Source organism: Vidua chalybeata, chromosome 1 (assembly GCF_026979565.1).
Source record: "Vidua chalybeata isolate OUT-0048 chromosome 1, bVidCha1 merged haplotype, whole genome shotgun sequence".
Taxonomy (NCBI): domain Eukaryota; kingdom Metazoa; phylum Chordata; class Aves; order Passeriformes; family Viduidae; genus Vidua; species Vidua chalybeata.
In genome coordinates this window covers 2,262,793-2,288,926 of record NC_071530.1, presented here as the reverse complement: position 1 = coordinate 2,288,926, position 26,134 = coordinate 2,262,793, and the positions used below count along the sequence as shown (strand labels likewise).

At 48.0% G+C, this 26,134-nt stretch overlaps 1 protein-coding gene across 1 annotated transcript in view; it reads right to left on the bottom strand.

The window, feature by feature from the left end:
- WNT3A (Wnt family member 3A) overlaps nucleotides 1–26,134 on the bottom strand; it is an 89,869-nt gene that overhangs the window by 17,296 nt on the left and 46,439 nt on the right. The window contains exon 2 of the mRNA XM_053961932.1: nucleotides 21,789–22,030. Within this exon, the coding sequence (XP_053817907.1) occupies nucleotides 21,789–22,030 (242 nt within the window). The remainder of the gene's footprint in view (nucleotides 1–21,788; nucleotides 22,031–26,134) is intronic.

The window sequence follows — 26,134 nt, the reverse complement described above, 5'->3', positions numbered from 1 at the left end:
GGGAAAATATCTTAATAAAACCATGGAATCAATTTGAGGTAATTAAGCAATTTTTCGGCTTGCAGAAATTTTTGCTTTACAGGCTCCATTTGGAGAAGGGAGGGGGTCTGGGTGCTGGAGGAACTGCTCACCTCCCTGCAGCAGGCTTGGGCAATCTGTTTTTTTTTTGTGGGTTTTTTTTTTTGTTTGTTTTGTTTTTTGGGTTTTTTTTTTTTTTTTTTTTTTTTTTTTTTTTTTTTTTTTCCCCGTGGGTTTCAGTTTCACCAAGCTGGGGAAGCAGAAAAATTTGATGTAGCTCCCACAGCATAAAAGCCACTTTTTATAAATAGCTCGTGAGAGGAAGCATGGTTTGGAGGCTGGATCTCTGGTCCCTAAGGGAGAAGGGGCTCAGTCCTACAAAACACAGCTTTCAAACATCTCCTCTGCCCCAGCTGCCCACCTGTGAGATGGAGAGCCATCATTATCCTCCCACTTTCTAATCCCAAACACTCGAGGACAATGCTAGGGAATTTCAGATCTATTCAGACACAGAGGAATGAGGAAATTGCAAAGCCCCAGACGAAGGCTGGATGATTTACAAGCAATTTTAAGTCAGCAGATAAGCTGTGGATGACAGATATTCTGATTGTAGTTGGAGCTCTTGTATAAATCTCAAGCAGAAAAGGGAGCTAAATATATTGGACACTTGTCTGAAATTTCTCCATCACCGGAGGAGTGCATGTGAGGACACCGCTGAAGGAGCTCAGCTCCTAAAGATGGGAAAACCAAAAAAATCCCCTGCCTCACCCAACTGAAACAGGAACCTCAAAAACTGAGCTACAGCTCCCTTTCCAGAAGGGAGCTCCTCCTGCCATGGACACATCTGCTGGCCAAGGTGAATAAAGGCTCAGAACTTTGTCATGCAGAGATTTTTATGGCCCTTGGCAGGAACATTTCACAGAATCACAGAATCACAGAGGGGTTTGGGTTGGAAGGGACCTCAAAGATCTGTTTTCAACCCCTCTGCCATGGCAGGGACACCTTCCACTGTCCCAGGCTGCTCCAAGCCCCAGTGTCCAACTTGGCCTTGGACACTTCCAGGGATCCAGGGACAGCCACAGCTTCTCTGGGCACCCTGTGCCAAGGCCTGCCCACCCTCCCAGCCAAGAATTCCTTCCCAAAATCCCATCTAACCCTTCCCTCTCCACCTTAAAACCATCCCCCTTGTCCTATCATGACTTTCACCCTGACCAACTACCGTGTTCTGAGACATTCCCTTAAATCTTTCAATCCTAAGAAGACACAATAAAAACAATCAGAACAGAAGAAGTGGGAAAACCCAAATTTCCTCCTTACATTGTTGTGCATTGCCAGCATAGCTGAGCAAAGTCTACGAGCTGGTGATCAGCCTGGTGCTGGTCCCAGATATGGAGAAATAAGTCCTAGAGGTTAAAAACAGAAGAAAATTATCCTGACCACAATTTCAGAGTAGACCTCACCCTCTACTGCATCATGTCCTAATAACATTTAATTTCAGCCACCGTAAGGAGCCAGCCTGCCATCGTTTTGGGCTGAAAATGTCACTGGTTGGGTTTGGGAAGCTGAGCAGAGCACAGAAAGTGAATACATGGCATGGGCACCTCCTGGGAATCTGTCACACCCTGAATAAGACATATTCATAACACCTTGTGTTCTTGGTGAATATAAGACCACAGAAATGTGATTTGTGGACGTTCTCCGTTGGCTTGACTGTCAAATCATAGACAGAGTTTAAATAATAATAATAGTAATAATAGTAATAATAATAATAATAATAATAATAATAATAATAATAGTACAACAACAGCACTAAAATAGCCAGAACTTGTGATTCAAAACAGTGAAGCTCTCACCTTGCCCTCACCAGCATGAGTGGCCTACTTGACCTCAAAAAAAACCTCAAAAAATCAAATAACCTGCTGTAGAAGCAGAGGATACCAAACACCTCCAGATAATTTTCTTAATCAGTCATCATTTGTATTCACAAGACAAACCAATTTCATTCATCTGATGCTTCTCTTGTTTTACCCGGGTTTCTTAAGCTTAAATAATGACCACCTCTAATTAGAGAGATGCCACACACTGGTCAGCCCTCGTGTCCAGGAATCCTCTCTCCTCTGGAGATGATCTCTTCCAGCCTGAACTGCACATGGATTTTGTCCTCCCAGAATGGGAATAACTTCTGGGTTGGGATTGGGGTCTCTCTGAAGGGACCAGGGCTGTGGGAGAATGTGAAGAGCAGGGAGGTGCTCTGGGTTTTGATTCAGCTTCGATCTCTGTCTCTGGGCTCACCCATTTTGAGCCAAATGATAACAGATCCTTTGATGAACCTTTCCCTTGCTCAGGCTATGTGTCATTTCAGTGTATTTTCTTATTTTCTTTCACACTGTGAGGGTTTTTCAGAGCTTTGCCAACCTGATTGCAAGAAAACCCACAATTCCAGCTTTGGCTTCTCATTCCTGCTGCTGTCAATTCACCAAATGCCTGCTTGCTCTTATATCAACCCTGCCTTCATATTTGAGGAGTGGACATGATTTTATTCCTGACTTGACACCTGATGTTCTGTTTCAGGTTCTTGAAGAGCATCCACACCCCCCAGCTCTGGGTGTGTGCTCTCCAGAGTTGGTGGGAACAACTCATGGCTCCTTATCCATGATATTAACTTGGAGGGGAGGTGATGGCCTGTTCTGCTCACACTGATTTTGGTGACTTTCGTGGGAGGGAAAGGCACTTGTCAAGCTGCTGGAGGAGCCCAGCACCTTAAGGATTTCCTGCCAGTGCACATTGCTTTCATCCCTGCCTATCTCAGAGCAACAAAATCAAAGCTCCGCATCCTGCGGTCCCTTGGGATGGGAATTGCTGAAGATTCCTCTCCTGCTGTTAAATGTGAGCTCCCTTGGTGGCAACACTGCTGCTGCCCTGTGTAATGAGTGGGGGATAGATGACATGTGAAGTGCGAAAAAACTGGGGGGAAAAAAAAAAAAAAAGAACAACCAAGCAGCCTTCAGAAATGTCTATGCAAATCAGTTACTGAATAAATCGAGTCAAGTAAAAATATATATTTTGGCCATCAGCAGAAAAACACGTGGCCTGATTCTCCTCTTGGCCTGGTGTAATTTATATCTAATTCAGTGGAAGTGGCAGAAAAGTTAAGCCAGTGTAATTAGGGGTGCATCTTGGTATGAAAATACTCTTTTTTCCTAGAAGAACTTACTTTGTTTATGATACACTTTTGATTTCGCACTAATATCTGGACAGACTGGCGGGCTCAGCCCGTGTTCCAGAAGCACTTAAAATCACAGATGTCAGACTTGGACCTCGCAGCCTCCTGCCCAAAGGCAGGATCCACTCTGCCTGAGCTATCCTGACAGATGTTTGTCTAACCTGTTCTCCAAAACCTCCCAGGTCGGAGCTCCCACCCCGTCCTGGGGCGATCTCTGCTCACGCTTCGCTACCCTCACCGTTACTCTGCTCTTCCCAAACTCTGCTCCTGTCATCGTGGAGGAGAACTTGTCCAATTCACCTGGGCGAGCCAAGGAGGGGTGGGAGTGAAGGGAAGGGGAGGTCGGAGCTGTGGAGTTGTGTAACAGAGCTCAGGTCCCTGGGCTCTGTGAGTTATTCCTGCGAAAGCAAGGGAGCCCTTCATTTTTAATTCCACTGGGAACCTCGCCTTTCTCCTGGCCTTTTTTGAATATATTCCCTCTCCATGCTCCCTTCCATCTCTCATGCTAATTTTCTTTCCCTCTCAGCATCTCTCCCATGTGCCCTCAGAGGGAGAGGCTGCTGTAACACACGCAGTCCCTGACTGAATCATCCCTGTGCCTCTGCATGACTAACACCCCTGCTATTTGTCTAACTATTTCCATTGATGTACATTTCATATGGAAAAAGTTAATTAAAGCCTTATTCATTAAAAAAAATATCTGGGCCAATTTAATATTTTTTTTATAAATACCTGAAGGTAATATTTCAATTAGGGACTAAATACCAGAAAACACTGTCAGATTCACCCCCACCACCACCACCACCTCCCCATCTCTAATCAAAGCATCAGGTTTTGATATTGTAAAGGAAAAGCCACCAAAACCACAACAATATTTAGAGGAATTCGCTCTGCAGGTGCAGAGATCAATCCTGAGAGAAGCTGAGAACACCCAGCTCTCGTGGAAGCCACTCTGGGGAGAAGCCAGTTCCGTGCCCAGAGCTCCTTCCCAAGTGGATCTGTGCTCACGCTGGGCTTGGAGAGCCTTGCTGAATCTTTCTGATCAGTTTGGTCCAGCAACCTTTAATCATGCAAATGGCTCACGTCTTCTGTGCAGCTCCAGACTTGCCAGCAAAAGGTTTGCAGGACTGAAATTGGGATTTGCCCTGGCACAACAAAGCTGCTGACGGTTCCAGGCTGGAAAATGCATCCCAACAAGTAGATGCTTCTCCCTGGTCAGCTGGGAGGAGTGGAAATTCTGGTGCTTGTAAATCACATGTTCCAAACAGTCTCGTTAGTGGGCAATATCATTCAGGAGCTCAGAGGATGTACTGGTATTTCGTGGAATCCCAGAATGATGGAATGGTTTGGGCTGGAGAGGAGATGGACGATCACCCAGGCCCACCCCTGCCAGGAGCAGGGACACCTTCCACCATCCCAGGCTGCTCCAAGCCCCGTCCAACCTGGCCTTGGACACTTCCAGGGATCCAGGGGCAGGCACAGCTCCTCTGGGCACCCTCTGCCAGGGCCTCACCACCCTCACAGGGAAGAATTTTTTCCCCAGTATCCCACCTAACCCTCTTCCCCTTCAGCTTAAAGCCATTGCCATTTAACCTATGAATGTCCCACCCCCTGTAGGTGACCCCAGAACAGATGGCAAAGCCACCTACGGAATGTGAATTCCTACCAAAGTCAGGAAGAAGTTCTTTACTCAGAGGGTGGTAAGGCCCTGGCACAAGTTGCCCAGGAGAATTTGGGGAGGCCTCATCCCTGGAAGGGTCCAAGGCCAGGCTGGCCAGGTTGGAGCAACCTGGGATAGTGGAAGGTGTCCCTGCCATGGCAGGGAGTTGGAATTGGATGATCTTCGAGGTCCCTTCCAACCCAAACCGTTCCAGGAGCCTGATTCTGGGAAATCTCAAAATCTGCTACACCAAGAATGAGGCCAACAAAAATGCCACGTGTCACATGGAAGGAGCAGTCCCCAAACTCTGCAGCAAAGGGCGAGTCATGAGATTCACTCTGAAGAAGATCTCCAGGCCCATTTAACCCAAGTCTTCCCTTCAGGAATTTTTATGGGAGCAAAGGCTCCTCCATTTGTGCCTTCAGAGGGAGAGAGCGGGGTACCTGGGGCAGCTCCTGGTAGGTGATTTCCCTCATGGAGCCTTGCAGGGCACACGTAGGAGCTGTCAGAAATGCTAATATGGGAGCACAGGCCTCAACTGGAAATACTAAAGAGGGGATTAGAACAGATGAGTCCTCATTTAGCTTTCCAGAACAACAGCGGAGATAAATCTGGCTGCTCCTTTGGAGGGTGTTAAAGGAGGATTTCCTGGGAGGTGGATCCCCTCAGTGGGGTATTATTGTCTGGGCTGTGGGGCGGGAAGGAATGGATTAAGCAACTGGCAATGGGATGTGGGGCCTTTGCCTGTGCTGACAATGGATCTGAGCTGGGGAGGGTGGAAAGCTGTCAGTGGGTGTAGGAAATCAGGGCTGGTTCCTGGATTTTTCCTGGAGGCCACACCGCTGCTCTGGAGCTGAGAATTACTCCTCAGATGTTCAGCCATGCCTCTGCTGGACCTCCTGGTGTGGAGGAGGCAGAAGTTGGGTCACACCCACACACTGCCCAATGCTGTCCTGCAGTAGAACAATGCCAGTGCTGGTAAGAAATGTTATATCCTGTCCATAAATCACTCCTGGGTCCCACCATCCTCTCGACTTTCTTGAAGATGCACAATCTTTTGTGCTGTTTCTCGTTACAGTGGGAGTTTTGGGATGTTTTCCTTCCATGTTTATTCTATTGTGAATAACAGTGCTTTGGGCATCACCACCAACCTTGGTGCTAATTTTGAGGATTGGTGGACACCCACACAGAGTTCAGAAACCAAGAGCTCAGCTGAGAAAAGCAGAGAGAGATTTTGGGGAGGAACTGCAGGGATTCTTTGAATTTCAGGGCCTGTGTTTGCTCTTATTTTAATGCTGAGTGCAACACGCAGCATGTGAGGCTCAGAGACCTCTTGAATAAATACATTTTTTAACCCAAGACATAAAATGCCCACTATCTGCAGCTCCCCACAGTCTCACAGAGCTGCTTAGAGGTCAAGCACTGAGATGAAGAGCTCCCAGGTGGTGAGTTTTACACAAGGAAGACAAATCTTTCACCCAAGCTGGTTAACCTCAGTTGGGTTAAATCAGTTTTTATGGCAGGGCAGTTTGCTCGGGTGAGGTTCAAGGCAGGTTTGGGTATTGTCTTAGGTGAGGAGCTGAATTCAAGCTGAGAGGGCAGGAATGACTCCCCAGCAGCTCCTGGATCACTTGTGGCTCTCCATGATTTTGTTGATGGTTTCTGGCCTGGCTGTGGCCTTTGAGCAGCAGGGCTGCGCCCAGTGGGTGTTGGAGCCCAGCACCAGCAGCCTGTGTCACTCTGGGGTGTGGTTTCCCTGCTCAGGTCAGCTCCAGAGGAGCCACCACCAGCCTCTGAGGCAGTCCTGGTACACCAGCAGCCTGGAGCTGCTGATGTGCATCACCTGTGGTGATAGCAGGAAGAGGAGCCACCGTCCCACACCGAGGTTCGTCCCAAGCTGTCTGATCCCAGTCAGGACCAAGCTGAGCTCCTTGTGAGTTTGCTGGCCCCAAGTTGGGCAGCTCCCCGGGGGCTCCCCTGGCAGGGGAGACCCTCCTGGAGCAGTTCTGTGTCAGGAACCAGAGACGCGTTGGACTTTTTTGGTCTTCAGCTTCCGTTTGTTGTTATCTCATCAAAACTTCAGCACTGCCTGCACCAGACTCTGCGTGCAGGAAAAACAGCACAAAAATGGCAACGACCTTGTGCTGCAAGGTCTTCTTAAGTCTAATCGAAAACTAAGCTGCCCAATTAAGAAGTGACACCTAAATTTTCCTTTCTAACCCAATAACTGACCCCTAAAGACCTGCAATGAGGATTTTTCTACCCAATTACAAGATACCACCTAAACCCAAGAAGAAAGAGGAAGAAGAAGAGAGAAGAAGGGAACTCAAGACAACACCCTGTACCCTCCATCTTGAACCCATCTACAACATACTAAAAATCCTAAAACCTAAATTTCTCACCCATGTGACACACTACACTGCTCTCTACAATCTCTACAATCTATTTCACACTTTTGTGGTTTCTGGTTTTACCTTGAAGCTTTGGAAGTTTTCTCCATGAAAGAGGCTCAAAGTCAGTGCTCCCCTGGGGGTCAGGACACCCCAGAGCAGACTGAGAAATATTCCCAGTGCCCTGGGTTCCCACAGCTCCTCTGTCATTTTAAGCCAGGCTAACTTCCCCACTTGCCCAGTCTGAGCTAAGAGCATCCTCCTTATTCTGACAGCGTCGATGGAACCAAATAAAAGCCTGAAGCACCACGAGTCACAAACCTCACAAAAGAAGGTGCAGCCCTGCATTTACAAACCAGCAGTGAGCTCCAAGCCTCTTAAATATCAGAAGACCCGTCCCTACCAAGAAAATGCCAATATACTTCCAATAGCACAATTGGACAAGCCCAGTGTAATGTGGTTTTCGCCAACCACATTAGTGGTCAACCCCATAAAATGGAGAAATAAAGGCAGTGAATTCTCGGGGGTGCTTGACGCAGTGACCTCGCTGAGTGCAGCACCAGTGATTACAGGCTCTTTCCCAGCTGGAATGCTGATCCATATGGTTTTAAATTGCACCTACCCCACTCTCCAGACTTGGAATAACTAATATTTTGTAGCCAGCACCAGTGTAAGAAGCTCGTGCGGTACTGGTGGATGTTAGAGCAAAATATACGTGAAAAATCAGGTTAAGTATGGAAATATGTTTGGAAACCTTAAAAGAAAAAAATAAAAATCAACACACGAAACAAACACCTTTTGCACTTCACGGTTTCTTTTAAAAAAAAATCACTGGCTTTGTGTCAGGCTGCTGTGAGGATTTCAGGGATGTCACAGTAGCTTTACCATGTACTGGAAACATCCAAGGTGAGGTTGGATGGGGATCTGAGCAACCTGACCCAGTCCAAGATGTCCCTGCTCATGGCAGGGCTTGGACTAGGTCACCTTTAAAGACCCCCTTCCAAAAATCACCTCCATTTTCCTCCTTTTTCCCCCAACTTTTTCTTTTTCATCCCAGTCCTTCCTGACCCTTTTCCAGCTGGCCTGGCTGGCTCAGATGCAGGAAGAGGGAAAAGCTGGGAAAAAAGAAAAGCAGGAAAAGGAAAGAGAAGGAAAAGGGAAGGGCAGAAAAGATCAGGAAATTGCTCCTGCTAAAAAACCACCTCCATTTTCCTCCTTTTTTTCCCCATCCTATCCTATTGTTTTCCCAAACTACCCTATAAACAAAAAAAAGTGTCAATGACTGATGGGGCAGGAATATTCTGGAGGTCAGTGGTTGGCATTGCTTGAAGTGAGGAGATTTTAGGGAGAGTTTTTAACTTTAGATTTGCTGTATTGCAGTTGGAAATGGATGATCTTTAAGGTCCTTCCAACCCAAACCATTCTATGGTTCTGTGAGTTGATTCTTCTCACATATTGGTTATTGATTATTTGATTGAGTTACTGAACCCTTGGGAAAACACTGGAAACACAGAACTGAGAAGTGAGGTGGTGATTTTCTGCTGGTTGGGAAGTTCAGATGCTCTGTCCTCTTGAGAGCCAGCACTAGCAGACAAAATCCACTGTCTTTCCCACTGGAAAAACAATGAGATAAGAGAATTTGATGGTAAAACATTTGTATCCTCTTCAATCTTTCCTGAATCCACGGAGATCAATGGCATCAGGGCGTGTTTGGGCCAGGGTTATAATTAATTAAGCCATAAACAGAATTTTACAGAGCTTAATATTTGCCTTCAGAGTCACCAAATCCTGTCTGAAGTGTTCAGGTGCAGGTGACGGATCTTGAAGGAGAAGACCCCTTGTTCAGAGGAGCAAAATGCAAAGAATATTCTTAATTTTAGGCACTGGGCAAGGATTATAACTCAAATATAAATCTCACCAGAGTACCACAGAATGTTTTCCATAAAAACTGGGCTCCACAGAGCTCCCATCCACCCCTTCAGGACTCATTTACATCTTTAAATCCATCTCTCAAGGAATTTGTATCTGAAATCCAATCAGAAAAGCAGACTGGAGATCTTGCATGAACAGAAACAAATTTCTCCACCAAACCCAACTGCACTGAAATAAAATTTCACCCTTTTATTTTTCCCTGAGAAAAATCTGAGGAGTTTGGAGGTCATACGATGGCTAAGGTTAGTAACAAGGGTCTAAGAAACTTAATATATTCTAGGAAATTCTGTTTTGCTTTATTTTTAAGAGTTGAAAATGTGACGGACCATGTAAGAGTCTGAGTTTTTGGGTTGATTAAGTGTTTTATCTTGTTAATGTCAGACTTTTTTTTTTTTTTTTGAGAAGATAAAATCATTCAGCCTCAACAATATAAAAAACACCTTTGTATTCTATAAAATACTAAAGCTGTGAGTCTATGATGGTTTAAAGATTTTCTATTTAGTATAATATCACTAAATAGATGTTATACTAAACATCATCATTAGTATACTTATTTTTAAATTAAAAATAAATAAAATGCCTAATTTTCAAGAATTCAAATGAAACTATCTTAAATGTGGGGGGGGGAAAAAAAGGCAAAAAAAAACCCTTCAGGAAAAAACAAGGTTGTGATTTTTTTTGGTTTTTTTTTTCTTCCCTGGAAATTAAGTGGAACCCACAAAACATCTCCAGTTTGGTTCAGCTTCTTTTTCTGATGGCTCAGAAGAATAAATAAACACATTTTGGACAAGATACAATATCTCCTAGGCTGAATCTCGTGTGCTTAGCCTAAGGGGTCTCCAACTTTTTCATGGCTCCGGGTGAGCAGAAACATCTCCCGGTGCCCTCCCCACCCATTCGCACTCCCACAACATCCCTGTGGCAACAGCTTCCCTGGGAAAGCAGCGCGATTAGGAAAGGATAAACCATAAGTGTCAGCTATCACTGAGTGTGATTTAGCACTTGGAAATAACGGGGAGGAAATTGCGCCAGGTGCTGAGTCAGCAAACTGCAGCCTCGCCGGGAAGCGCTGCTGCCCCGCGGATCAAACTGCAGGGAAACGCTCGTGGAGGCCAAGAAAAGTTCCTCCGTTGGGTTTCAAGAGCTGCAGGGCCCTCCTTTGGAAGAGCCAGGTGGTTCTGTGGTGGCTCCATGGGAAATGGAGAGGCAGAGGAACAGGATCGGCTCTGCTGGACCCAGAACCTGAAGCAGAACCTCTCTGCTCTGCCTTGTTCCCCACCACTGCTCCTGGTTGGGTCATGAGTGCTTTGTCAACTGATTTTCTTTCCTGGGAAGGGAGAGGTGAGTGGAATTGAAACAAAAAGTGAAAGACACTTTCTGTTTCTCCAGTCAGGAACCTGTTCCCAGGGCTTGAGGACAGCCTTGCATTTCCCCAGGATCTGGTGGCTTTCTGCATTTCTCTTTGTGTTTTCACAGAATCATACAATTATTTGGGTTGGAGAGGACCTCAAAGCCCATCCAGTGCCACCCCTGCTGTGGGCAGGGACACCTTCCACTATCCCAGGCTGCTCCAAGCCTCATCCAACCTGGCCTTGGGCACTTCCAGGGATCCAGGGGCAGGCACAGCTTCCATGGAAAATCTGTGCCACGGCCTCTGCACCCTCTGAGTAAAGAACCTCTTAACATCTATAGAATTTGTATTCTATAGATGGCTTTGCCATCAGATTTTAGGGTCACCCCCAGCCAAAGCTCCAGAGCTTCCCTGAGGTTCACCACACCACCTTCCACCTCCTTAAAAAGCCTGCCCAGACCAAAACCAACCCACAAGAGCTGGAGCACGGTGAAGGAGACAGCACCACACACTGCAGGGCTTCACGTCTTGGGGTCAGCTTCACACAGCCCTCAGCTGCCTCAGCTTCACCCATCTCATGCAGTTTGCCAAAAATGCCACTTCTGTGCACCTCCTTTGCCTATCCTGGCACAGGAAAACTCCCCACCTACATCAGGTGGAGCTCTCCGACCCCTTTGCATGCCCCAAGATTTTGGAGCCCCCCAAATCCTGCTTTCCTCCTACTCCTGCTTGTCCTCACTGCTCAGCCTCGAGTCAGCTGTGTCCTCGTCATTCCTAGGAGCACATCATTCACCTGCACAACAGAAATCCAGAGTCACAGCAATCCTCTCGAGCCATTCCCTCTCCTGCTGAGTGATCCCTGCCTCTCGCTCAACCCTGTGGATCTTCTCGGATGGGCAAGTCCTCACTTTGAAGGAGATGCTCCCAGAAAGATTAGGCTGAGGAAACAAGGAGTGAGAGAGGCTGAACCATCCAGGCACAGGCTTCCTCCTGCACCAGAGCTCAGCAGGGAACGTGCTAAGCAATATCCTGCTGGAAAACGCCGTGGTGCTCTGCAGGAAACACTCCCGTTCCCCTGCCATGCAAGCCCATCACAGGAAAAACCAGGCAGGGCATCTTTATCCACCCTGGTTTTCCTTTATCTGCTCGAGGATGGAGAGGAGGAAAATCTCTGCTGGTTAAACAGGAATCCAACTGATGCCTCAGGTTTTGGCTTTTATATTTTCACATTCTGTGCTGCTTTAGTGTGTGGGTCTGAGCTCCACATTAGGGGATGGTGAGCTCTCTGCACAGAGCAGGGAGACAAAACAATTCCTGCTCCAGCTGGGCACCAAGGACAAATGATCCAAAGCTCAGGCCCAGGAGCACAAACAGCGTGGGCTGGAGAGAGAAAAACAAGCAGGATGGGAGTGCCTGGGCTAAAGCTGGAATGGGACAATGAACTGCAAGGTGCAAATGGAGCAGAGCTGATCCCAGTGAGAGCCCCCGGGAGCGCTCGTGCATTTTGGGACCATTTTGGTTCATCTTGGGTGCAGCCCTGGCTGGGCTCTGGTGCTGCCCAAGGTGGATCCATTGAGGCCTCCTAACAAATCCCTACTTTATTCTTTAGCTCTGTTTAGTCTCTGTTCTAGGTCAGCCTTCACAAGGCATCACAACCAGATGACCCCACAGCCCCTTCTGGCTTTTACAATCCCCTCCTCCATTGAGCACTGCCAGCTCCTAACTCATCTCCCGGGGAAGAAAAGCCACATTCACGGGCTTGGATGCCTCTTTGTCAGGAGGGACATAGAAGGCACGGTTCTCACTCCCTTTGGCTCTTTGGGACGTAGAAGACACATTTATCTCCTCAAGCAGCAAAACCCACCCAGGGCACGGCGCTGCCCGAGCCCGGAGCCGTCCCAAAGCAGCCGCCAGCTCATCCCCCTTCCCCCCAGCATCCGGGTGAAGGCGACCAAGCCTCCGCTGTCGCTGCTTCCCTGCCTGGCTCCCGTCCATGCGTGTGTGTGTGTGTGTGTGTTTGTGCCTCCCGTGGCGCGCCAAGGGCCCGTTTGGGGCCGGGATTCTCCCGGGACAAAGGGATGCTAATTCAGCTCCCTCTGCTGTTCCCTTTTGTCTAGGGCTAGCTCCCACGCTTGGACTTGGCACTCTCGGGATGCGGCAGAGGGAGCTCCTTGTTGCGACCAACCTGAGCCCGCTTTGGGGAATGCGATGTACCCAGCAGGGAAAGGGGAAGGAGGGGAGGGGAAGGGGGGAAGGAAATAAATCCATAATTCCGCGCAGCCCCGCTCCCTGCCAGCCCGGCGCATTGTGAGCGCAGCCCGAGGCAGAAGTTTCCAGTGCCTGCCGCCGCCGGGAGAGACGCCACCGGTTTTGTAGCCACGGGCTGTCTTGTTGCTTCTCCCTTCACTGATCCCCCGTCTAATGTGTAAGTAGCCAGGGAAAAAAAAAAAAGAAAGAAAAAAAAAAAAGAAAAAAAAAAAAAAACAAACCACCCTAAAAAAAAAAGCACCAAAAAAAATCCCACCAAAAAAAACCCTAAAAAACAAAAAAAAAACCAAAACAGAAAAAAAGAAAGAAAAAGAAAAAAAAAAGAAAAAAGAAAAAAAAAAAAAAAAAAAAAAAAAAAAAAGAAAAAAAAAAAAAAAAAGAAAAAAAGAAAAAAAGAAAAAAGAAAATTCCCAAAACCCTCAAAAAAAACCCCAAAAAACCCCCCAAAACCCTAAAAAACTCACCAAAAAAACAAAAACCCCAAAACAAACAAACAAACAAAAAACCCAAACAAAAAAAAAAAAACAAACCAAAAAGCCCCTGCATGTCAGGGTTGACAGATGAGTGGGAGGTGGAGGGAGCACAGGGAGCAAACGGGACCAGCTCCTGGGATTGCTGCTGTTTCCTTTTGCCCATCACTCCTCTCAGGGTTTGCAGCCTGTGCCGGGTGTTGGCTGCTCACAGCTGGTTACAATGGGCTGTCTCCTCTCCAGATGCACGGGAGCCAGATCCTCATCCCGGGCTCACTGTGCAGGTAGGGAGGTGATGGGGTCAGAGCCTCTAAGAAACCCCAAAAAGGCTTGAGCCCGCGGACCCCTGCAGATGCAGCCAGGTGTGATGTTATCCACAGTCTCCTGGATGCCATTTTTCCCAGGGCTTGTCCTTGGGCACCTCGGAAGTCACCAGAGGATGAAGTGACCCCTCTGATGGTCCTACCTGGCTCCAGCAGCAAGAGGAGCTCCTCACCACCTCACTGGAGTCCTGCTCCCAAAAGCTGAGGGAGAACACCTTGGCTCCTTGCCTCAGCATCTCTCTTTGCTGCCCTCGCAACCTGCAGCTCTCGCCGAGGCTCAGGGGAAGCTCCAAATCCCCCAGGACTCTGTGGGCTGCAAAGCAGGCATGCAGCCACAGCTCATCCACACCTCCCCAAGCTGCTTGCCCAGCGTGCTGCAGCTCCAACACGCTGCCTGTACTGAGTTAGCTACCCAAAACCCAGGTCAGGAATGCTACAGCCGGGAATTCGGGCTGGAATGGACTCAGCAGTGCAGCATCCCCTCGCCCCATGCAGCAATCCCCACTCCAAGCTCCATTTACACGGACACTAAACCCAACTGGAGCTCCTGTCTCCAGCCAGGCTGTGCCAGCTTCTCCCCAGCAGCGCTGGCAAAGCTCTGGCCCGCAGGATCGGTGCATCCTGCCGGCTGAGCGGAGCTTGCACAGTCCCATTTTCAATCCTGATCCTTCCAGTTTCCTTCCCCATAGTTACAGGGCAGAGTTTGTAGATCTCCGTTGTTGATAGCGGGGCAGCTGCCCAAATTGCCATTAGCGGAGAGGTAGACGGGGTGTGGCTGGAAATCAGATCCTCTTGGGAAGAGTTTCATGAGAGAGCGGAGAGTACCTCCTACATGTAACAAACCTCCTGGATGGATCACTATCTTGTGGCTTTCTGCTCATGCCTTACTTTATTGCAGAAGTGGAGAAGGCTGATCCAGAGCAGGGAAAAGTAAGGGGGGAAAAACGTTTGGCTCGGAGACAACTGAGATGCCAGAATGCCATCAGGAAAATGTGATGAGATCTGCTAAATGTATTAATTTAAAATCATTATGAGATGTTATTATGCCTTGAATAGCAAGGGATTGGCTGCATTCAGTGGTCCAGGAGATCCTTTCCATGTGCCACGTGGTTCCATTATTAAAATGGCCTCTCCAGCTGGGGCTGGGTGTCAGGATTGCTTTCTAACAGGAGAAATGTGAGGGGTGGGAACTATTTGCCCCCAAAAGGGGCCTCTAAGAAGCACCCATGGAAGTCTGAGGCTGTAGCCCTAGGCTCCCTCTATAGTCAATGGAGAGAAATAAACATCTTGCTATGATTCATGTTATCCTGAGATAGGTGTCTGAGATAGGTCAGATGAATTGCTCCCCGGAGATGCCGACTGCTCTCCACTGACTACAAAGGGAGCCTGGGGTGACTCGCTCAGACTTTGACAGCTAACTCTGGGAGATGAGATCAGGCCCATCAGGGAGCCCGGGGAGCGATGCTGTTATGACACAGCAAGAAAAAAATATAGAGGAGACTTATGACTCCAAGGGATTATAACTGGATTTAAAAGTCTGGATCCAATTCTCACCTAATCTGGGGAAAAACTCACGTGGATTTCACCAGACATGAGATGAGCTTCCTCATCCACAATGGTAAAGAGTCAACCCTTGAACACAGCTTTGTTTGCGCTTTCTTGAGAGAAAGAACACATGGGGATTATCCCCAGAATGTCTAGAGTCCAAAATGAACCACACTTCACAAATAAGCCGAGCCCAAAATCAGCCTGGCAGCAAAGGTGATGGTGCCCAGCACTCCACAAGAAACTGGATGTGATTTGAATCCCACCTCTCTCAGGAGCTAGACAGATGCCTGCTCTGCCCTTCATGCAGTCCCTGGGAGCAAGAGTCTTCTCATCCAGAGCCGGTCTCCCTGGATTCCCTCAGTGATTGATGGAGAGATGTAGAAACGTCAGGGTGTGAATAATTTAATCCGAACTGTCTGGAGTACATCAGATGAATCATGCCCTGGAGGACCCCAGCAGCAACTGGAACTACCTCGACCTGTCTTGCTGTCTGGCATAAAGGACCTAAAGCTTTGCTGACCCACTGCTCTTCTGCAGGCCCCAGTTTTAACTTTTTAGGAAGTCTAAGTAGCAAAGAAAATGGTCAGTGATAGAAGAGAAAATAGAGGGGCTGGTTGTCTACACCAGAGCAGCGGAGGAGATTTGTAAAGAGGAGGCTGTCTATCTCTTGGTGATATGTCAAGGCAAAATGTCCTTTGGGAAGAGATGCTGCAGTCAAATTCAGATTTTGGTTTCATTCCAGAAGTCTCGAGGGGAAATTCCCCAGTCTGGATCATGCAAGAAGCCTGCTTGGATAATGACAGTCACGTCAGGCCATGAACAGGCGTTGTGTGCTCTGCTGTGGGAAGGAATGAGGCACTGGAGATCCGGGAAATTCAGATCCCTGCCGGTAACACGCTGTTAGTGCTGCCCCTCTCCACTGCCAGGGGACCACCAAAGGGGTTATTTGGTGTCACTTCCTAAAGGACACTGCCATGTCTGCAGCACAGTGTCATCTGCAGGAATGTGGTGAGGGAAGATAATAGGAAATTTTTAGGCTTTGTGGTCATTCTGGGTAAGATGACAGGGAGATCCCATCCCATCCTGATTTGAGATGGAAGTGCTGGAAGGCAAGACACACCCTTAGTTTAACAGCAAGTGTAGTGCTCTGAAATATTTCACCCCGTGCTCAGGCTGGTGGGTGCCCAAACAGGAGCTGCACCAGGAAGGAGACTCAGGAGAAAAGGAGACTCAGGGCTGACCTCAGCACTCTCCACAGCTCCTGAAAGGTGCCTGTGCTCAGCTGGGCTTGGGCTCTTTCTCCAGGAACTGACAGAACCAGAGGACACAGCCTCGAGCTGCACCAAGGGAAGTTTAGGTTGGATATCAGGAAAAAGTTTTTCACAGAAAGGTGATAAAGTTCTGGAATGGCTGCCCGGGGAGGTGGTGCAGTCCCCATCCCTGGGTGTGTTTAACAAAGCCTGGATGTGGCACTGGGTGCCAGGGTTGAGTTGAGGTGTTGGGGCTGGGTTGGACTCTATGATCTTGAAGGTCTCTTCAAACCTGGCCATTCTGTGAATTCTGTGAATTCTGTGAATTCTGTGAATTCTGTGAAAGGACAGGGCTTTGCTGGACACAGACAGGATTAACCCCAAGGGACACGAGCAGTGGGTCACTCCACCGCTGCTGTGACTCTCGACATTTGCCTCGGAGCGGGGTCGGCGGCCAACCATTATTTCCCCAACCATTATTTCCGGAACGAATTCACGCCCCCCAGGCCTTGGTCACCCATTAGGCTCTCATTTGTCCGCTGGGGGATTTGATGTTAAGTCCTCGCAGGGCACATCCGATGGGTGCAGAGCCACGGGACGCCCCTTCCCCGGCTCGTTCCCACCCCCTCGTGCGCCCAGTGCGTTCAGAAAGGGCCGGAGCGGCTTCCCAAGGCTGCACACGAGTGTTAAAGTCTAATAAACAAGCCCTGCCGGCCGGGGCTGAAAGAATCCGAGCCCTCTCCAACAAAGCATTTAATCCAGTTTGGCGTAACCTTTGACATTATTAGGGATCGCAGTGACCCTAATCCAATCAGATTGATTAACTAAAGCGGAGACCCCATAAGCAGACCCCCCTCTGGCCTCTGCTATTTAGTCCTGGCCAAACAGTGGGAGAGACGTGCCGTATTTACACCACAATGGGTCGGCGCTGAGAACCTGTTTCATTACAGAGAGACTTAAACTCCCATTACTCCATCAATGTATCATTCTTCAATAGTTCATTAAAAGCTGCTCCTCCACAATAACTATTAACCATTTCTCAGCCCAGCTGGCAGGTTTAAAGCCCTGGCCAGTCTTTAGCAGAAGGAGGTGGGAGTGAGTGAAAGAAATAGATAGACAAGGGCTCCCTTTTTAAATTTAAACGAACAGCGGGCTTAAATAGTTGGAGGTAATTTACTTTTATTGAATGGGGGGGAGGAGAGAGAGGAAACTTTTATTTTGACTTAATTATGTGCTGAGGTCCTTTAAAGAGACAGGGCCATGATAAGCTTTAATTGTATTGCTTCTCTTGAGATTAGTTCATATTTCTGCCCAGAGGAGTTTCAAAGAGAGCTCACGTGGCAGCGAGAGACTCTAAACCCACAGCTTAAGCATGAACAGCCTCTTCAGCCCACAAAAGATAAAATAAAGGCAAAAGGCACAATTCCCAATGCATGGCACTTCAGCTGGGGAATGGAAAATGCCTGTCAGGTTGTTCACTTTTTGCTGTCAGTGATGGAATGTCCTTCTCCTACATCCTCCAAAGTTTTATCCTGCGCCTTTTTAGAGGCAACTCAAAAACCTTCCCTTCTCCTTGGTGAACTGAAAGGTGCAACAACTGCATTAAAAACCACCAGGCCTCTCAGGCAAGTGGCTGAGTGTGAGCTGTGGCTCAGCGGTCACTTCAGGTCATGTGGCCATTGCCATGTTTTTCTCCACTTCATAAAACACAGGTGGAGAAATAAATTACCGTGTTTTTTTTTTCCTTTTGATATTACTGTTGCAAAAATTCAAATGGGAGGATCTTTCTACTGTCCAGCAGTTGAGATTTGAGTTTGTGGGAGACTAGAAATGAGTTGTAGTGTCTTTATATTAGAAATGAGAAGCAGATTAAGTCCAGGTAGAGAGAAAGAGATCAGACTCAATTCTTTCCCCATACAGAAATCCTGTTTTTTGAATTCCAAGTAGTCCAAACTGACCAAAACTCCCATTTCCTGGGGATCTGCAAGGAAGACCCAACAGTGGCACCTGTCTGAATGCTTCTCCCTGAAGCTGCACACCTGAACATACACTCCCAAGACCACAGAGGAGGAGAAAAACCCTCTTCCACAGCCCTGACCCTAAAGCTCATCTCGTTACACCCCTGCCATGGGCAGGGACACATTCCACAGGCAGGGACACCTTCCACTTTCCCAGGCTGCTCCAAGCCCATCCAGCCTGGCCTTGGACGCTCCCAGGGATAGAAAGTCCACTCCTCTCTGGATAATTGAATAGGGAAATAGTCAAATAGGGTGGGATGAGGAACTTCTGCTCTTCCTCTGCCCTGGGTGACATACAAAGAGCAAGAGGGATTTAGGGTCAAGTGTTGCCTTCAACAGCAGCAGGTCAGGATGCCCTGGACATCACCATTCCCTGGTAGCCGAGCTCATCAATGCCATTCCTGTTTAATGTGTGATTCACTCCAAAACCCCAGAATTGTTAGGGTTGGAAGGGACCTCTGGAGATTAGGCCTGGCTAAAAAAAAAAATTATGCATAAATATAGTCTTAGCTAGAACGTGTGGTATCACTTTCCATAAAAAGGCTGATGGGGAAAGAGAGTTTGGTTTTAGATGAGATATCAGAGCATGGCTCGTAACGGGACCAGAGTCTGGTGACAGTTTGGCACTGCTGAATCACAGCTCGAGCCTAGTCCTGAATGAGCAATGAGCTACCACAGCAGCAAGGGCAGCCCAGACACTGAGGCAGCCTCAGCGAGATTTGGGCCTGGAAAGGATTTCCTGAAGGCATTAAAATCGATCCTTTTCAGTGAAAGGAGTGCAGATAGTCTGTGAGGCAAAGGGGAGATGCTTGAGGAGCTGCTGAGGCAGGATGGGGTCCCCACTGACTCCCACGAGAGCTGCACTCAGATCCTGGGTGACTCAAAATCCAAGCTGCAAAACAGATTTTTGCTTCCTTGCTTTCTCTCTCTCCTTTTCCCCTTCTCTCTTTCTGGGTAGGAGCTCAAGTATGTTCCTACCCTGGGGGATCTGCTGCACAAGAATGCGACTGAGCTGTTTTTTTTTTCTCCCCCTCTCCTGCTGTAGGTGAAGCAAAACTGAAGGGTGGTTTGATTCTCCCTCAAGGAACAACATTCTTCAGTTATGAAATCGTCCCAGTCTCCTCTCCCTCCCTGAGCCTGGCTACCGAGAGCCTCCAGTGTGGGGCAGGGACAGGCCCTTCGTGCGGCACCGCCGGGAGATAAGGGAATTGGGCAGATTGTGGGATTGGGGTTCCTCCGGGCAGCAGGGAGGCGAGGAGCAGTTTATCCACGAGGATAATTGCTACAGGAGATGTGGGCTGTGTAATCCCAGACTGCCTCCATTGCCCGGAGAGGTCATGGACTCCCCATCCCTGGAAGTCCTCAAGGCTGGGTGGGATGGGGCTTGGAGCAACAGGGGCTGGGGCAAGAAAATGCCCAAATCTGTTCTGAGTGATACAGCAGGGGGAAAATTAAAAAACAAAACAAAACAAAACAAAACAAAACAAAACAAAACAAAACAAAAAAAAATCAACCAAACAAACAAAAAAAAAAAAACAGATGGGAAGTGCTGCAGAACACACCCTGAAATGGGTATAGCTCAAGTACATACACCAGATTCCCTGAAAATATTCCAGATGGTCCCACCTCTTTTATAGGAGGGAAGGGAGGGAGGGAGGGAAGGGAGGGAGGGAAGGGAGGGAGGGAAGGGAGGGAGGGAGGGAGGGAGGGAGGGAGGGAGGGAGGGAGGGAGGGAGGGAGGGAGGGAGGGAGGGAGGGAGGGAAGGAAGGAAGGAAGGAAGGAAGGAAGGAAGGAAGGAAGGAAGGAAGGAAGGAAGGAAGGAAGGAAGGAAGGAAGGAAGGAAGGAAGGAAGGAAGGAAGGAAGGAAGGAAGGAAGGAAGGAAGGAAGGAAGGAAGGAAGGAAGGAAGGAAGGAAGGAAGGAAGGAAGGAAGGAAGGAAGGAAGGAAGGAAGGAAGGAAGGAAGGAAGGAAGGAAGGAAGGAAGGAAGGAAGGAAGGAAGGAAGGAAGGAAGGAAGGAAGGAAGGAAGGAAGGAAGGAAGGAAGGAAGGAAGGAAGGAAGGAAGGAAGGAAGGAAGGAAGGAAGGAAGGAAGGAAGGAAGGAAGGAAGGAAGGAAGGAAGGAAGGAAGGAAGGAAGGAAGGAAGGAAGGAAGGAAGGAAGGAAGGAAGGAAGGAAGGAAGGAAGGAAGGAAGGAAGGAAGGAAGGAAGGAAGGAAGGAAGGAAGGAAGGAAGGAAGGAAGGAAGGAAGGAAGGAAGGAAGGAAGGAAGGAAGGAAGGAAGGAAGGAAGGAAGGAAGGAAGGAAGGAAGGAAGGAAGGAAGGAAGGAAGGAAGGAAGGAAGGAAGGAAGGAAGGAAGGAAGGAAGGAAGGAAGGAAGGAAGGAAGGAAGGAAGGAAGGAAGGAAGGAAGGAAGGAAGGAAGGAAGGAAGGAAGGAAGGAAGGAAGGAAGGAAGGAAGGAAGGAAGGAAGGAAGGAAGGAAGGAAGGAAGGAAGGAAGGGAAGGGAGGGAAGGGAGGGAGGGAGGGAGGGAGGGAGGGAGGGAGGGAGGGAGGGAGGAAGGAAGGGCACTTTTGTGCTAAAGGGAAAGGCAAAACTTATCCCAGACTCAGTGAGACCAGCAGGACCAGGCTGGGTTTTAAAAGACACCCAGCAAGGGCAAAGAAGGATAAAGGAGTTCTCACAGGCTCCTACCAACTTATTAGGGAAAAGACCAGATACTTAAGCTTAGCTTAGGGCTTAAATCTCACAAGATTCAACAACCTAGGGCAAAAAAATTTCTAAGAGTTCCCACTTCTATCAAGGGGTGCAAAAACAGTTGCCTGAATTTGCACCCTGTCCCAATTTACTGTGTTCACAACCAAGGAAAGCAGAAGCATTAATTGATGGTGATTTCCCCAGGCCTTTGATCTTCACTGTTTTTCATAACAGTATAAAAAGTGCTGTTGTCTGATAAGTCCAGTCCCTAGGAACCATCCCCAACAGCCCATCATTTCCCCTCTGCCATCATCTAAAGAGCTGAAATGACAGCACGGGGTCAGAAAAGGAGCCAGGTCCAGCTTGAGCACTGCAAACACAAAACCCCTCTGTGTTCACTCCCAGGGGTGCAGGATCATGGGATAACTCATGCTGAAAGGGACTCGGGGAGGTCTCCAGTGCAACCTCCTGCTCCCAGCTGGAACTGAGATAACCCCACTCCCTCATCCAGCCCAAGTCCTGTCTCTTGCAGGACATTTTACAGGATTTTTTTCCAGAAGGGAAATGAGTTCACAGGAGGTTTCTCAAGATCTCTGCCGCCACTCCACCACAGACCTTCCCAAACCCGTAGCTCCTCACTCACCTTTATCCAGCACGGGCCCAAAGATGGCTAAGCTGTCGTTGACAGTGGTGCAGTTCCACCTTCTCCCTCGAAACTGGTGTTGGCATTCCTGGATCCCAATCTTTACACCTTCTGCCACGCTGGGCATGATCTCCACATAGTTCCGACAGAAGCGCAGCTGCTTGGGCACCAGGCCCGGGATGCTCCCGCAGAGGATGGGCTGAGTCCCCAGGGAGGAGTACTGGTGACCAATTGCCAAGGACCTGGGCAAAAAAAACAGGGAAAAAGAGATGCTGTCAGGCTGGATTTCACCTTTGTGCTTGGTTCAGAAGAATGGGGACAGAAAATCAACATTTTCAGTTCCTCTGTATTCTGCCTCACCAGAAAACACCATTTTCATTGTTACCCTTCCCCAAAATATCTCCTGCAGCTCCCCACAGCAAAGCAAAAAACTCTGCTTTTAATATCTTCCTTCCCTTTAATTTATCTTCCCACAGCCTCATTGTGCTGTGAAATATTTCCTTCCTTCCTTCCTTCCTTCCTTCCTTCCTTCCTTCCTTCCTTCCGCAACTTCCGCAACTTCCGCAACTTCCGCAACTTCCGCAACTTCCGCAACTTCCGCAACTTCCGCAACTTCCTTCCTTCCGCAACTTCCTTCCTTCCTTCCCTCCTTCCTTCCCTCCCTCCTTCCCTCCTTCCTTCCCTCCTTCCTTCCCTCCTTCCTTCCCTCCTTCCCTCCCTCCCCAAAGATACTCAGCTCCTACAGATAATTTCCTTTCCATCCAGGGCTCAAACATTATTTCTTTCTTTGAGACACAAGCACACCTTTACAAGATGCTTTATAGGAAATTTTGGCAGCTGTGTCAAAAGCACGTTCAGAGCTTCCCAAAGGAATAACTCCAGCAGCTGAAACCATCGAGCTCTGAGTCTTTGGAAAGGCAGCACCAAGAATTTGGGAAAGGGAAGAGCAGCATTCTCTGGGGCTTTGGTTAAAGTGGGGGGAGTGAAATTAAAGCCAAACCAAACCAACAACCAAAAACCAATCCCAGTTAAAGTTGAGTGCAAACTGTGCTCAGCCCAAGTGGAAGTCTTGAAAGGAGTGCCCATGAACCTTTATGTTGGTGAAGCCTTGGAGACAAACAAGTCAGCTCTGCAGGGAGATCAGCAGATATGCAGCTAATTAGATAGATTTTAAAAGTGTTTTTTACTGGTGCTTCTAATAATAACCTTGATTACTAAAACTGAAGGGATTTTTAGAGTATAATTTCCTTTTCTTCTAATTAAATCTCTTGATTGTCTTTTCTGCCCTGAATTAATGACAAAGAGGAACCTGCCTGGGCAGTGTGAATTTCTGTTTACATTCATTTTTTGCCGTGTGGTTTTTCATTTGGGAACAGCCTGGTGTGTTTGAATTATCAACAGGGTTGTCAGGGAATAAAGCCTTCACTCTCTTTTGCTCTGACTTAAAAAATAACACAAGAATTCTATCGTTGCCAAAGTCCAGAAGAAAATTAACTTGACTTCAGCAGTTCTCTAGGCTAGGATAAAAATTATTTTAAAATGACTTTGTTTTAAAGAGAAAGGTCCTTGCAGCCAATTAACTCCTTTCCTGGAGAGGATCTGATCAAGAGGGGACAGAAGTGAGAAGAAGGGGACATTCACGTGGTCAGGAGCCACATGTCAAGGGCTTTGCTAACTGCAGACTAAGCCTTACAAATCCATCCTTTCCAGGTGAATAGGGACATCCATTTCTGGATCCCAAATGGCTCCAGCTAGGAGTTTAGAACCAGGATAATCAGCTCAGCTGAGAACGTGCCCTCCACTCAAGGAACTTTAGATGGACAAGGTGGAAGGTGTGTGGAAAAGCAAAGGATTTCCAGCTGATTCCCTGCACTTAGATGCCTCTTTCCACCTCTGCTGGACTTCTGGGAGATGATTAATCTCAACATTAGAGGACAATTCATCGTACCCCAGGGAGGGAGGCTGAGACAAATGGCATGAACTGCTCTCCAGAAGTGCCCCTTTTTCCCATCACATTAAAAGGGGGAAGGCAGCTCACCCTGACCCGAAATTGCGTCCCTGTCACCCACATCCCAATGCTTGCTGGGGTGTCTCCAGCTGATCTGCTCACCCCAGGCTGCTTTTGCAATCAGAGAGAAGCAGACATTTCCATGCCGCGCTTCCCCTGCCCAGTTTAGGTGTGTGCTTTGGGCTGGGGTGAATCATGGCCTTGCCCCCACCGGCTGTGCTGGCGAGACTCAAACCCCCCTGGGTGGCTGGGGCATGTCTGCACCGTGGAAGTCTCCGGGTGAATCATGCCATGATCCCTGACAACGAGGATGGATGAGTTCCTTGAAACTGTTCCACCCAGGAAAGTCCAGCCCTGCGTTGAAGGCCACGCAGAGACCTCAGCTGGAGGAAGGAGACGAGTTCCTGCAGGCACCTGCAGGAACCCACAGGAGAAAACTGAGGAAAGGACCCATTAAACTCATTTTCCTTATCTCAACAGCTAGATATTTTTGAGCTTTAGATTAATTCAGGGTGCACAGCTGGCAGAAAGCCATCTGTGAAACGGAGCCCATGCCAAGTGTACATTTTTGTTTCACTGTTAAATATTATACAAAGCACTGGACCAACATTTCTGGACCAAAGGCACCTTCTGAAACACTGCTTCAGGCTTCAGAGGACTTGTTGAGTGTTGCCTCTGTCGCCTTGTTGAGTTTTAGGGTGCCACATACCCAAATTTTAATCCATTGAACTCCCACAAGTCTGGGACTTAGGAGGTATTCCCAGCTTTAGGACTGGGAGGGAAGCGGTCCTATCTCTCTAAACCATCTGAGAGATGGCTTCATTGAAATCTCCAGGGAAAAACATTAGTTGTTCCTACTTATCCTCCAGCCACTGACTACAGAGAGTCCAAAATGTGGATGTTTTCTGGTGTCTGAAGTTAACTTTGGCGGGAACATCCGTAAAGTTTGTTTCTCCGTCAGCTGCAATCACCAACATCCTTCCCAAAGCTTTCCAAAGCCCCTTACCCAATTCCCAACAAAGATAAAGCATCCACTGAGTTACCATCGACCTGTTGCAGGCTCCATTCACAATGTTGTGAAGCCAGAAGGACTTTTTTGAGCTGTGTCAGTAGGACCCTAATGAAGTTTAGGATTCCAACCTCATAAACTTTACTCATATGACCAGCCAAACTCAAGCCTGTCTCTGGGGTTTTCATGGTTTGTTTTTGGGGTTTTTTTGGGGGGTTTTTTTTGTTTTTTTTTTTTTTTTTTTGGTGGTTACTACAGTGGTAGAGTGAAAATACCAGTCATAGGAAAAGGAGTTTATAGGTTGGTGCCCTCAACTATTCATTTCCATTGCTGGGAAGATTATCTAAGATTAAAAAAAAAACCCAAAACATATAGAAATACCTCTAATTGCTTTTTCACACTGCTCCCTGCTCAGTACAGCAGGGAAACAGTCACACCTCACTTTGATGTGCGTTACAGTCTGGAAAGTTTAATCTGCAAAAGACAATCTCCAGCGAGAGCCTTGTTCTCAAGGTGTCATCAGGCCCCCAGACGGTGCAACGCAAATTTGGCGTTTCATGGGGCAGTGTGGAGGTGCAGGGTGGAATCTCAAAACCTCAGCTGAAGGTGCAGGGTGGAATCTCAAAACGTCTCCCCATAAGCAGTGGCTCTGCTGTTGAGCAGAGCTGAGCACAATCCTCCTTCTCCTCCTCCTCCTCCTCTTCCTGGCTCACTGGCAGCTCCTGGAGTGTGATAACATCTCCCCGAGCACCCTCTTTTGGTTTCTACTTTGCTTCCAGGTGTAAACACTTTCTCCCTCTCTAAAGTCAATTTATCTCTAGGAGAACCCAGTTCTTTCAGCTCCCTGTCATTATTATTGATCATCAGGTGGGAACCTTATGAACCTTCCAACCTTCTCCTCCACCCAGAAAAACCCAACAACAGCCCAACAACCAAACCTTTAGAAAAGATTGGGAAAGTCTATAAAGATCAGAATCTCATTTCAGTGTTGCTCAACTCTCTTGTAGCTCCCATCATTCATTTTTTTCCTCACTGTTTCCAATGATCAAACCTGGCATTTGCATTTTTCCACTCTCCTGAGTGCTCCTCCTAAACAATCTCCTTCATGTGGGTAATTTTGAAAATGCGGCGTCGAGAAATGGGCCGAGTGTCAGCTACCGTGGTCTAACCAGGCATCACCTTCAAATTCCCTAAGCACCACCACTTCCTGCATGCACTGGCCCCAACCTCTCCTTTTCCACTGGAGAATTCCTGAAGCTCTCAATTTTACAAACACACTCATGCCCAGAGCAGCCGCTGCTCATGTCTGAACCAAGGGAAAGGGTCAAA